The sequence below is a fragment of the Abramis brama genome (genome assembly GCF_963993115.1).
Source record: "Abramis brama genome assembly, chromosome: 21".
In the NCBI taxonomy this organism is placed as follows: Eukaryota; Metazoa; Chordata; class Actinopteri; order Cypriniformes; family Leuciscidae; genus Abramis; species Abramis brama.
Genome location: NC_139983.1, coordinates 5,931,996 through 5,945,222, shown reverse-complemented (window position 1 = coordinate 5,945,222; position 13,227 = coordinate 5,931,996). Strand labels below are relative to the sequence as shown.

General features: G+C 35.8%; 1 protein-coding gene across 3 annotated transcripts in view; it reads left to right on the top strand.

Annotated features, from left to right (window-relative positions):
* ralgapa2 (Ral GTPase activating protein catalytic subunit alpha 2) overlaps nucleotides 1-13,227 on the top strand; it is a 191,051-nt gene that overhangs the window by 115,476 nt on the left and 62,348 nt on the right. For all 3 annotated transcript variants that reach the window (XM_084096035.1, XM_084096034.1, XM_084096033.1), the window contains 4 exons: nucleotides 4,273-4,401; nucleotides 4,509-4,637; nucleotides 8,211-8,269; nucleotides 8,846-8,954. In XM_084096035.1, the coding sequence (XP_083952161.1) occupies nucleotides 4,273-4,401; nucleotides 4,509-4,637; nucleotides 8,211-8,269; nucleotides 8,846-8,954 (426 nt within the window). The remainder of the gene's footprint in view (nucleotides 1-4,272; nucleotides 4,402-4,508; nucleotides 4,638-8,210; nucleotides 8,270-8,845; nucleotides 8,955-13,227) is intronic.

Here is a 13,227-nt window from a genome sequence, read left to right as displayed (position 1 = left end):
CTGTGTACAATGTGCATTTTCTGCGACTGTTCCACACACTGATCTTCTAGCAATAGCAAATTGTAAATTTACAGAGTGAGTTTCATGTATATCCCATTAATCCTTACTCACTGCAGTATATTATGAGCATGGACAATGGATTCTGTAATTTGGCAACCAAAAAAGTAATTTGGTCCTTTATTTATTTTTATTTTTTAGGAGTCAGTCATTCCCTAGTTCAATAGTCCACTTTAGATGTTCTACTAACTATAAGTAACTTTGTAACTACATGTCAACTAGCAGTCATTAGAGCATTAGTAGACTGTTTAATATCTGCTAACACTTTATTATATATTACCAACAGACATTCTACTGACTATAAGTTACTTTTCATGTACATGTCAACTTATTATACTAACCTCTAGTGAAAGTTAGTTGACATGTAGTTGAAAAGTTACTTATAGTCCATCGAGTGTAACCAATTTGAAAAGAAATGTGGCATTTCGTTTTCAAAATACTCTTGTTACATTCAAAATGTTTCAGGGTTAAAGATCATTCAGTACAAAAATCAATAATAACGGTCTGAACCAGCAAATATCAAAGCACTGTACCACATTACATACAGATAGCATTGTGCTTTTTCTAATTACACACTGGTTTATATGTAAATCTGATGAAATATGAAACCCACTGTTTAAAGCATGTGGTCAAAAATAAAGTTCAGAATTGGAATTGTTAAAGTCGTCAGTAAACGTTCTTCTCTGTTGTGACATATATCTGAGAGAAACAGCTTATCGTTCTAAGATAAAAACTGCTGGGCGGGACTTGATTTGACTGATGGTATAAAGTGGCTGTTACAAACTGCGTATGAGTGACAGGTTATTGGAGGGCAAGGACTGAAACTCATCTGGCTATTGGACAGTTATTTCCCAGCCCTCGAGCCGCTGAACATGTCATCAGAGGGAGGTGGGCCGTTTTTATTTTTATTGAAGATTACAGCAGCACTTTTTCTTTTCTTTTCGTTTTTTCTTTTTTAAATAATGACCTGCACATAACAAGCAACATTTCATTAAAAAAAGAGGTTTTGATTTCACAGTGGCTTTAATTATATCCAGTAGTAAGTCACTGGTTCACATATAGAATTACAAGCATATAATAAACCGTTGAGTGATTCATGACAAATACATTAATATTTATAGATTTTTGTTATATTTATATTTTATTCTTCAAAATGAATTATCACAAGCATTTATTTAACTATTATTACATATTACATATTATTTTGCTACAAAATGTATCTATATACAAGACCCCTAATCACACAGAACCTGTAGTTAATGATTAAACCTTTCGTTGTGTGCCGCTATAGGGACAGGAAAGTCAACAAATAAGAGCAGTGCTAACAGGTGTTGGACTGCGGGCTGGATTCAGTACACACACATTGATTTTTACCTCCACCGTTTGGAGTCATATAAAGGTCAGAGTTTGAAGTATGTGTCGAAGCTGTGGCACATCTAGAGTCTCCAGATGCAAAGGCGCTTTCACTCGTGTGTTCTGTACATTGTACATTTCCTTGCACTGCTCTTACAATTTAAACCATTGGGCCATGTTGAGCTGCCAAACACACACACACACACACACACACACACACACTGTAGATTCAGATTGCGCTTTCTGTATTTACCGCTGCATAATAGTCCCGCTTTGCAGAATTGCCGCTTCCTCCAAAATGCTCATTTTGGGTAATCACGCAGCAGTTTGGTGCCGGTTAATTACTACTGGTTGCTAAGCATTGCAAAGGTCAGTTATTGCAGAATGAGGGTAAAATGTCCCTGCAGATGCACCGCTTCCACCAATTTCACATCTCCCTCTCAGCAGGACTCTTTATGCAGCGAGGTGGCCCATATTGGTGTTTTTTTCTTCCTCGTCTGACAGTGTTTACAAAGGATTCAATTAAGGAAGATGACTGTAGCGGTTACGGAGCAGCCGTGCTTATGCGTTTGTTTGTTTGTTTGTTTGTTTGTTTGTTTGTTTGTTTGTGTGCATGGCACACTTGGTTTAAAGGAACTGATGTGAGAGAAACACAAATTGTGATTTATAATGCGTTTAATGTGTACACTCTGAGTTACGTAATGTTTCACACTTTCAGAGTAGCGGATAGATCCTCGAAACGTTGCTTGCAAGGAACCTTAGGTTTGAATCCGAGTACGAGTTATTTCCAGAACCTCTTCTCTGTAATTTTACTTTACTAAAGTACTTTTTTTTTTTTAAATAAAAATATCTACACTTATATATTTACACAAACATATAATTTGTTACTTTGAATTGAAGGAATGGACACCCGCTCTGAGACGCGATAGCAACGTCTAATTTGTTAGCAAGCTGATTCTTTTTTAATGAACCTGTTGAATCAGTTCACAAATCACACTGAATGATTCATTCTCAAATTGGACCGATCCAAAAAAAAATAAAATAAGAAAATGAAAACAGTGATTGAGTCAGAGCGACATTGAGTCATTTCTTTCTGACTCAAATGTGCCATGAGATCCTTGAAACTTGAGTCAGCGGTGACTGATGGTGTGATTAATTTTATTAATGGGGCATTTTAGTATTTATAATAAAACATACAGAATTATACATATACTGTATTTATGTGTTGAGTTATTTGTGAACTAAACAAGTTGTTTAAGCCCATTGCATTGAAATGCTTGAATGTGGACAGATTTCATTATTTTCACTTGTTTGCAACCTCGAATGATCAGTAACTTAAATTGATATTTAGTTTAATGTTTTAGTAATATGATTGTAGACATTTATATTAGTGATGCACCGAAATGAAAATTCTGGGCCGAAACCGAAAATTTAGGATGCTCTTGGCCGAAAACCGAAACTGAAACCGAAAATGGCTTCTTTTAAAAATGTATATATACTGCTTGAATTTAATGGATCTGAAATGAAAAATCACAATATAATAATCAAATTTTATTAACAGTTACATAACAAAACATAAAATATTTTTAACAATAAATATAAATAATAATACCAAATAATATTATCCTTCAAGTTTTATGTTCCATCAAATAAAATAGTTTTTTAAAAGTTGTGCAAAAAAAATCCACAATTTTGGAGATTTTTGCAGAACAAATGTTACATATTGCAACTTTGGTGTCCTCTCGTATAGGGCTGTCACTTTTGTGAAAAATAAATCCTGTTCGATTTTTGAGACATAGGCTAAGTGTTCATTGAATCGTTAGTAAATTGCCTATATTTGGCGTTGATCCGTTTTCAACGCCAAATATAGGCAAATCCACGGACAACTAAACAGGCATTAGGACGACCGTAAAGAGGGCGCACAAGTCAGCAATGTGGACTGCCATAACATCAATGAAAAGCATTACTGAAGGCTACATATTATGCACTATGTTATGCAAAAATAGGCTATGTGTGTGTGTGTGTGTGTCAGAACCTGCAGTTGCTGTGTGACGCGCGTTCGCTGCGAGCTATACTGTAGTGACGAGCTGGACGCGCTCCGAGAGAAGGCCGTTAAAATCGATTCCCTATTTTCGTTTTCGAAAATGGTTGGTCCGATCGATTGTGCAATAAGTGACAGCCCTTTGACATGCTTAATCTTTGATAGGCAGACGCGTGATAACAGCTCGACCGTGAGTGAAACCTAAGCGCTTGCGCACGAATGGGAGGGGCGGGTGACATTCATTTTCGGTTAAACGTTTTCGGCTGTTTTTTTTTATTTCGGCCCGAAACCGATAATGCCATTTCGGCCGAAAATTTTCGGCGGCCGAAATTTCGGTGCACCCCTAATTTATATGACATAAGACATTTGCTAATTTGCAGATCAATACGTAGGGGTGAATTCAGAGTGATTGGGACACCTTTTTGCTGGAAAAGTGTCCCAGTTCACCCATATTTAATGTTGCTAACAGTCATTAGAGGATCAGTAGACTGTTTGTTTAATATCTGCTAACAATTTATTTTTGATGAGAAACTTTGCAACTATTTTACTAACAAAAACCCTAACCTAAAAGTCTACTAATTCTGAGATGATGAGATACTGAGATAATAATAATGAGAGTTGGTTTGCATGTAGTTGCAAAGTTACTTATAGTTAGTAGAATGTCTAAAGTGGACTATCGAAAGAGTGTCACCACATTTTATTAGGTTATCTGTTCCTACTACTGTTTTTTACTGTCCTCTAAATTAAAGTGGCACACAGAATATCCTAAAACGTTACCTTGTCTTTTTTGTCCCTGCTCTCTCATATTCTGGTTTGCTCAGGATGTGATGAACACGATGATTAAGTGGTGTTCACCGCGATTCTTCTTCCTTGGCCTGCCGGGCTTCACCATGCTGGTGGGAGACTTCATCACCGCAGCTGCTCGCGTCCTGAACACAGACTCCTTTGAGGTACATGCTGCTGCTGCCCAATCTTTAAATGAACATATCCACACTCACACTACCTACAGAAGCACACGGCTTCATGCTGGCATCTTCTCCATTCTTGTTCTTGTCAGGCTCCACGGATCGAGGCTCAGACGGTTCTGGGTTCGCTGGTGTGCTTCCCTAACCTGTATCAACAGATCCCATCTTTGCAGTCTGTCCCTGGATCTGAGGATATTGTAGTTGGCAAAGAGGACATGAAGGTATGCTGTTATCCAGGTGAACCAAATCCTGTAAATCTGAACCACCTAGGTTTTGGTACTAGGAATGTGCACCACTGCTAATGTCATTAATGTTTAAGCTTTAAAATTAAAGTTTTGTAACTGACTAGTCGACTAGTCAAACTCTCAGAAGAAAACTGTCTGTATATGAATATGTATTCGAAATAGCCTATTTAATCTTTGAATAAAAGAGTCAATTTGGTAGAATATTGATGTAGGATATGTTTTTGTCAAGTAAGTTTTATTCATAATGTTACCCTTTAAAACAGTAAAAACTGGTATTGTCCCTCATAATCGGGAGTATAACAAGCCTATAAGCAAGCTAAATTGTTATATGCAACAAAACCTTTCCATTTTCAAGTCAAAATACTCCCTCACAGGGCCTAAAACTTACATTTAGCCAAACCTGCCAATAGCCGGTGACTTAAGAAAATGTACTGGTCATAAACATATTTTACTGGCCATGAATCTGTTTACAAAAACAGGCAGTAATGGCACCAAAATTTTAGATAACAGTGGAAATTCACAATTTTCTATTCCAATTTTGATACCACAGCTAAAACTAAAAAATTAAAACATTATTAAAGGGTTCATCGGATGTCCATTTTCCACAAGTTGGTATGATTCTTTGGGGTCTTCATGTAAAGTTTGTAGCATACTTTGGTTAAAATTCCTCAATGGTTGTGTAAGACAACACCCTTTTTACCTCCTCAAAAACAGCTCTGTTCACAGCGACCCGTTTTGGTGCATGTCTCTTTAAATGATCTCTTCCATGGGGGTGTGTAGACACAAGACACGTAAAGTGCTGCCTTGGCGGACAGTATACAAATGGCTGAGGGTGGAAACATGCCAATACGGGAAAGTCCGTCTGTGGTCGTGGGCGGAGCATAGCAATATGACATCATATTGCTCAGAAAATCCAAATGGCTTGATTATTGAGAGTGTTTAGGCTTTTTGAGGATTAAAAAAAAGGAGTGAATGGATTTTTTTCATTGTATGGTGATTTATATCACAAAGACACATTTATATGCAAACGCCATATAAAATTTAATTTTGCATCAGATGACCCCTTTAAAGACAAGTAAACAGTCAGTAATAAAATAAGAACAAATAATCAAATTACAAGCAATAGCACACATAAATACAGTAGAACAAAGATACAAAATAAATAAACAGTGCTTTTCAGGTTTTTCATGCAGGTTTAACGGTAGTTTTCAGGTACATAAATTGAATAAAGTATTCAAATATAAAATAGCATTGCATTTAGTCTTCATTAAATGTACATTAAATATACAGTAGTCAACATTTGAAGTGGATCAAAAAAGTTAATCAAAGTTGTCCTAACACAAGAACGGGTTTTGTTTTCAATTTGTGTATAACTTTGATGAAAGGTTTTAATCCACTTCAAATGTTGTGTAGATTAAGTAAGGAATAATTGACGACAGGCAGTTGAATTATTAAAAAGATAATGCATACACCCAAGGTTATGTTTATGCAGCCACAACTCGAAGTCAACCTTGGGTGTGCATTATTTTTCAATAATTATACAGCCCGGAGCCAATTATTCCGCTTATACTCAATTTAAAATGTATTAGTAAATGTTGTATTAACAAACTAACAATGAATAATACTTCTACAACATTTATTAACCTTAGTTAATGCTAAACATAGAATCCTATTGTAAAGTGTTACCATTTCATATAAATCCAAAGAGTCATGCTTAAAGATGGCTTTAAGCATCTTTTTAAAGAAAAGTAATTTTGTGGCAAAAAACATGGAAATAATTTGTCAGTTTTTATCTGATTGTTTACTATATTTAGTTGCTTGGTCAGTTTTGTGGGTCTTGGTTCTGTTTTCCTGTTGTAGTCTGAAATTACTGAAATCATTTGGTGAAGTGATGTGGGACTGTAATTGCGGTCAAGACCTGCTGGAACTACTTTATCCGTGCGTTTCCCTGAAAAGAGAGCTCATTCTAGTATTTGCGCGCTGTCTGAGACGCAGCTTTCTGTGCGCGAGATTCGGATGTGTGTACACAGATATCGAGTCGAATTGAGTTCCCTTTCCAGTCTTCTTGCGCTTTAATATTTATATTGGCAAGGCTCAAACTTTCCTGACAATACAGAACTGCCCCATCTCCTGTGCTGAGCGTCATTCACTTTTGTTCACGTTCATGTTCTCACAACATTGCATTGTTAGGAATAGGTTTCATAAAAATGTTACTGGCCAACTGACGATTGACACCGTTTCATATACTCAACAACACCGATTTTACTTGCATTTGGCGCTTGGCAAATGTAAATTGTAGGCCCTGCTCCCTCACATTGCTCGTCTTCTGAGTGGACACTTGTCTTTATTCTGCCGTGAATGAACGCATGCAAGGTCTGAGGTAAACTGAAATTATTTTGTTTTCTGTTCCAGACTTTTAATGATTTAGACATCTAATGATGCTTTTGTAGTTGATATTAGCTTTCCAATCAGCGTTTTGGTTTCAAACTGTCAAAAATCCTCAGATAAAGAAGTCCCCGGTGTTATTTAAAGGATTAGTTCCCCCATTAATTACAATTCTGAAATTTTAAAGCCTTATGATTTAATTTCCTCATGTCAATGCCATTTTAGGGTAGTATTGATTGAAATGTCTTCTCGCATATGGAGCACTACTTGTATATTTTCCCTGCCACAGTAGCCTTTGGATTAACTTTCAATTGACTTCTCAATGAAACTACTTAGGGGTGGGCGATACAACCAAAATCTTAAACCAATTACATAATTTAATCATGGCAGTGATACACATCACCTAATGGTAATTCTGGCCGAAATAAGCCTATAATTACCCAGTTGTATAAGTGTGCACGGCCTTTTTAATGGTGTATGTTACTCTTTTTGGAATAAACCAAACACATTCAAATTATTACTAAAAAGTAAGAATAATCCTCCAGTCATTATTTAAGTGATCAACTCTGAATAGAAATCAACTGTTTCCGTAAGATGTTCTTAATGTCTTCCCGGTCGAATCTTAGGCAGGCAAAGAGCTTTCAAAAGGATCTCGTGAAGAGGTGCCAATCAGGAGAAGGGTACAAAAGACTTTTTGTAGCCATTGTTTGATCACCCAACTTCTACCCGCATACATAAAACAATATACTATACAGCAAAGCTTAACTGGTTTGATTTATATTTTCACCAAAATCATATCATCCAGCCCTAAACTGCTAAATGTGGACTAAGGCATTAAGGTGTAATAAACATGAACAGTATGAATTTCTTTACTTTCAAACATTGTGTATGTGTGAAAAGCACTTTACAAATTCAAATTGACTTTCATAAAATAAAAAAAAATAAAAAAGGAGTAAAAAAACAGGATTAGTAAACTATGACAGACATTTCATTTTTCGGTGAACTCAAAATACAAATAAAAATATATAATCCCATTCCTACCAACATTATCTAGGCCATTACCAAAACCGTGACCACAAAACTGAACCTTGGACCTTCTATTAGATGTATTATGCTGCCAGATGTACTAGCATTAACTGTCTTTGTAATGCTTTCTGTCTGTAGGACTACCTTGTAAACATTCTTCTGAAGACTGCACGTAATGAGACATGTGAAGGAGCCAGGTACAGCAACATACTTTCTTACCAATCTCTATTATTATAATGATCCAATCCAGGAAACTGAGCCTTATGTGTTCAGTGATCTTGTACTAATTTTTTACATTTTATTTTGATCATATTCAAATCCCATGCATATGGAAGCTTGTTTCCGCCACAGAATAAAGAATGAAAAAAGGTAATTGTGACTTTTTTTCTCACAATTGCGAGTTTACATCTTGGAGATGCATGATATAAAGCCACAATTGCGAGTTATAAATTCATAATTGAGAGATATAAACTTGCAATTGCAAGAAAATAAGTCAGAATTGCAACTTAATATCACACAATTCTGACTTTATATCTCGCAATTCTGACTTTATATCTCAAAATTCTGAGAAATAAAGTCAGAACTGCAAGATTAAAATTGTGCAATTGTGAGATAAAAAGTCGCAATTATATTTTATGTTTTATTCTTTAATGGAAACAAGCTTCCATAGATGCATGATGACAACCATGCTGATCTGTTTTACCTTGTGAATGATATGAATGGCTGCTCTGTTGGTCTGGCAGTAATCTGAGTGTGTTTTAACCATGTTTTAGGTGTGTAGCGATCTGCAGTCTGGGGCTATGGGTGTGTGAGGAGCTGAGACACACAGAAACACACCATCAGGTGAAAGATGCGATCAACGTCCTGGGTGTCACGCTGAAGGTGATTATGTTTGATGTGTTCTTCACTCTGAAGTTGTTTTAGTTTGTCCTCCTAATCCGTATTAGTTGTATTACTACTGTATGAAGTTTGTATTCATCCACAAAAGTAAAGCTACTTTTTTTTTCTTATCAGTACTAATATCTCAACTTGTGGCCACTTTATTAGGTACACCTGTTCAACTGCTTGTTAATGCAAATATAATATCAGCCAATCACATGGCAGCAACTCAATGCATTAAGGGGCCGTTTACACAACACCGTTTTCAACTAAAAGCATTTTGGCCTTTCATTTACACAACAACAGCGTTCTGGTGGCCTGAAAACACAAACTTTTGAAAATGGGTTTCAAAGTGCAAGTTTTTGAAAACAACACACTTATCGTATCCGTGTAAACTACCAAAAACACAAATCTGTGAAAACGTTGATGTCATGCACATGTGTAGGCTATTATGTGTTTAGTCTAGGCTTTTTTTTCTTTTCTTTTTTTGCCAATGAAAGGATACAGATATTAACAGTAAGAAATAAGGGTCATCACGAGTGGTTATAAGAATTACAAATCATTATGTCATCATGAAAAAATTTAAGGTTTCTTAGAACAGACTCAAGGATAATACATGTTTTTGAACCCTTTGTGTTTCTTAAAGGAAGTAAAAAGGGACTTTATATCAAGAGGAGAACATTCTAAAATTGGGATTACAGTGAATGTTTCTGGCTTTGTGAAGATGAAATGTACCCAGAAGACAAAGTAATAATACAGTATTATCAAGGTTAACATCCTTAGAATGAAAATCGGACAAAAAAATTATAGATTATGTAATTTGTGTATATGGGCATGTGGGTTTGGCTCGAGTGCACTGTAGTAAAAGAATGCCTATGTGTGCAGCCGTGTAGTATTTCTTTACAAAGTGACATCGCCAACTACTTCACTGGCATGCATAATATAGCGTTATTAGTTGGTTTTGCGGATCCGTGTGAACAGGGATCGTTTTGATAACATTGTCATCTGTACAAATAAAAACTTCAGTTTTTAGCACATCGTTGTCGTGTAAACATACCCTTAGACATGATGAGCATCAGAATGGGGAAGAAAGGTGATTTAACCCTCTGGGGTCTGAGGGGTTTTCTGGGCCCTGGAGGTGTTCTGACATGCTCTGACATTTGTGCTTTTTTCAGTTATTTATAAACATGTTAATGGCAAAGGTGTAAATTCACTCTATATAGCACAAACAGGGCTACCATAATATGTGATCAACATGCATGTATATGTTTGAATTTTTAAGAGAATAATGTTTATGCGTGGTTATTGAACAAAAATTAAAATTAAAGTTGCTGAAATAAGACCACAAAACTCATACTACAGGGTTTCCGCGGGGCATTAAAAAGCATTAAAAGTCCTTAAATGGATTTTGCGATATTTAAGGCCTTAAATGGCATTAAAAAGCATTAAATTATAATCCTATAGGCATTAAATTTTGTTATGGTTTTGAAGAAAATGTTATATTATCAATTTATTTGAATATAGTCTTCATAATTAATAATTTGTATTTGCTGTCGCAAAATATGTTAGTGTGATTAAAAACACGTGGAAACAGTTTGGTGATTGCCTCCGGCCGGAGCAAAGTTGCGGAGGTGGAGCGAGTAATTTTGGACAGCAGGAACAACAGGAATAAAACTAGACCAGAAAACTGGGAAAGTGCATGGAAGACAAACAATTTAGAACATGGTTGGTGGTCAAATTAAAGAATGATTTTGCAGCGTTTGTAAAAAGGTATTAAATTGGGTAATGGGAATCAACGCCGTAAAATCTCATGCAGTCTGACAGCCACAGATCTCGACGGTAAAAGGCAGACAGCAGTTATCTATGTGTAGTAACTTTCTCTCATCAGCTTGACATCCGCTGTTGAAGCTCACTTTGCGTTTTTTTAACGCGTTAACGCATGAGATTATTTTTGTCCAGTTTAACGCTGTTTTTAAACGCGCTGCCTGTGAATGTCCTGTCTATGTGACACACACACACACACACACACACAGAGAAAGACGCGCGCCAGATCGTGCGCACAGACTGCGCACCAGAAAACGGTCCTCTTTCACGTTTGAACGAACAATAAAACACAATTTTGCCAAAATGTCTGTTTTGTGAGTATCCTCATAAAATAAGAGCAGTCTTAAATTAGTGAAATTAAGTCTTTAATGAACGCAAAGAGTTCATTAAAGAGAGAATGAGGCTCGTGTTAGATCCGTGTTTCTGTCAGCAGCTGCTCTTAAAGGGACAGCAGCCAATAAAGCTTACTGTCAGTAAAGTTAATCACAGAACAAAGGCACCAGAGAAAATTACTCACTGCTATTGACTAAAGAACTCTTGTAGCTTTAATAAGCATTAGTCTATATTTAATCTATAATTTATGCTGTGCAGACTGTTTGATAACTTCATTCAATCAATTTTTGTATGTTAGACAGGAAGGCCAAAGGTAAATATATTACATTTTTTATAGGTTTATGTGAGGATTGTTTGTTAAGTTCACTTAAATTAAAAGTTGTCTTTTTTTTTTAAGCCTAATGTTAAAAAATTGATATAGCTTTCAATTACACTGTAATGTTGGATGGCTATAATTAATGTTTAAAATTAGGGGGGAGAAATCTTTTTTATCCAATTAATTAGTTAATTATCATACTGTATTTTCAGTTTTGGAATATTTATCCTCTCCCCAAATTTGTCACTAATAAAACACAATAAAAATTATTTAAAGAAAAGGCTTATATTTACATTTTAATAGTTTGTTTACATCTACCTTGTAAATATATATTTTATTAAAAAGGTTACAATTACAACAACAATTCAAGTGTAATCTTTCTTTGTAAAAACTAAAGTATACATTTTATCATACATATTTCAAAGTTAAGGATTCATTAGGCTACTTGAATATAGCCTAGGCTACATTGGAAAAAACACTAATAACATTATTTGATTACTTTATTTTTGACAAAACATACTATATTTAACATATGAGCAAAAATTGGCAAACAAAAGCTTATTTGAGGTGGCAGATATTTTACAGTAAAAATGTATAATCTATCCAAAACTAGTCAATGAAATGTTGTCTTTCATATGTCTGTAACATAGGTCTTTCGTTTTTATTATAAGAAATATAAATGTTAATTTGCAGTTTAATACGTTGCTTATACAAATACATTTTATTTCAACATATTTCAGTCGATTTTTACTCAGTATAGCAATACAGTTTGCTAAAAGCAAAACATTCATTCACACACAGAAACGTGATTCAAATTTAAACCGTCTTTTTGCGAGTTGTGGTAAACAGCGCATCTCTGCCGTTCATTCATTCACACAGAAACGCGATTCACTTGTGAATGAAAAAAAAACTTACTACAGTATTCCATAGCTCAGGATCCGTTGCTCCTCGAAATACCAGCACTTCTGAGGTACATTTTCCATTATTATTATTCCTCACAGCGCCGCGAGACGGTGTAAACAAGTACAATGATCTGAATAAGCTTGATGTGTTTTCTCGAGCTGATATGGGGGCGTTCACAGGTTTGCGTGGATTGCCTCAGTCATTTGCGTTTGAATAGCGCGCGCTCTCTGTGGGCGGGGTCACATTAAAAATAATTAGCTGAGATGAGAACGACTGACATCTCGCTCTTTTCATACAGATTGCATAAACTGAGAATATTTGTTTTTTATAAAAAATACTTCATTTAAAAGAAGAGAATTCAAGCTTCTGTGTGTCTGTATGACTGTTTGACTGAGTATTCGCTGAGTTATGGCTCATTTTCGGACGCGTTTCAGAATGGACTTAACTGACAGAGAGAAGGCAGAACTCACATCATGTTTATTTTTCTTTATTTGCCAAAAAGCACAACACTTTGTTTTTATTGTGAGTATACACAAAAATAATACACACTTAACAGGATCTGGTTTGAAACTGGTTTGTAACATCAAAGTCAACAGAGTATTTGGACTCTCGTTTGAACTGATAAGAAAAAAACCGAGCAAATCACGCCGGCGTGATTGCCGACCTCAGAGGGTTAAGTGACTTTGAACGTGGCATGGCTGTTGGTGCCAGATGGGCTGGTCTAAATATAGTTAAGAAACTGCTGATCTAGTGGGATTTTCATGCACAACCATCTCTAGGGTTTACAGAGAATGGTCCTAAAAGAGAAAATATCCAGTGAGCGTCAGGTCTGTGGGAGAAAATGCCTTGTTGATGCCAGAGGAGAGGAGAATGGGCAGACTGGTCAGAGCTGATAGAAAG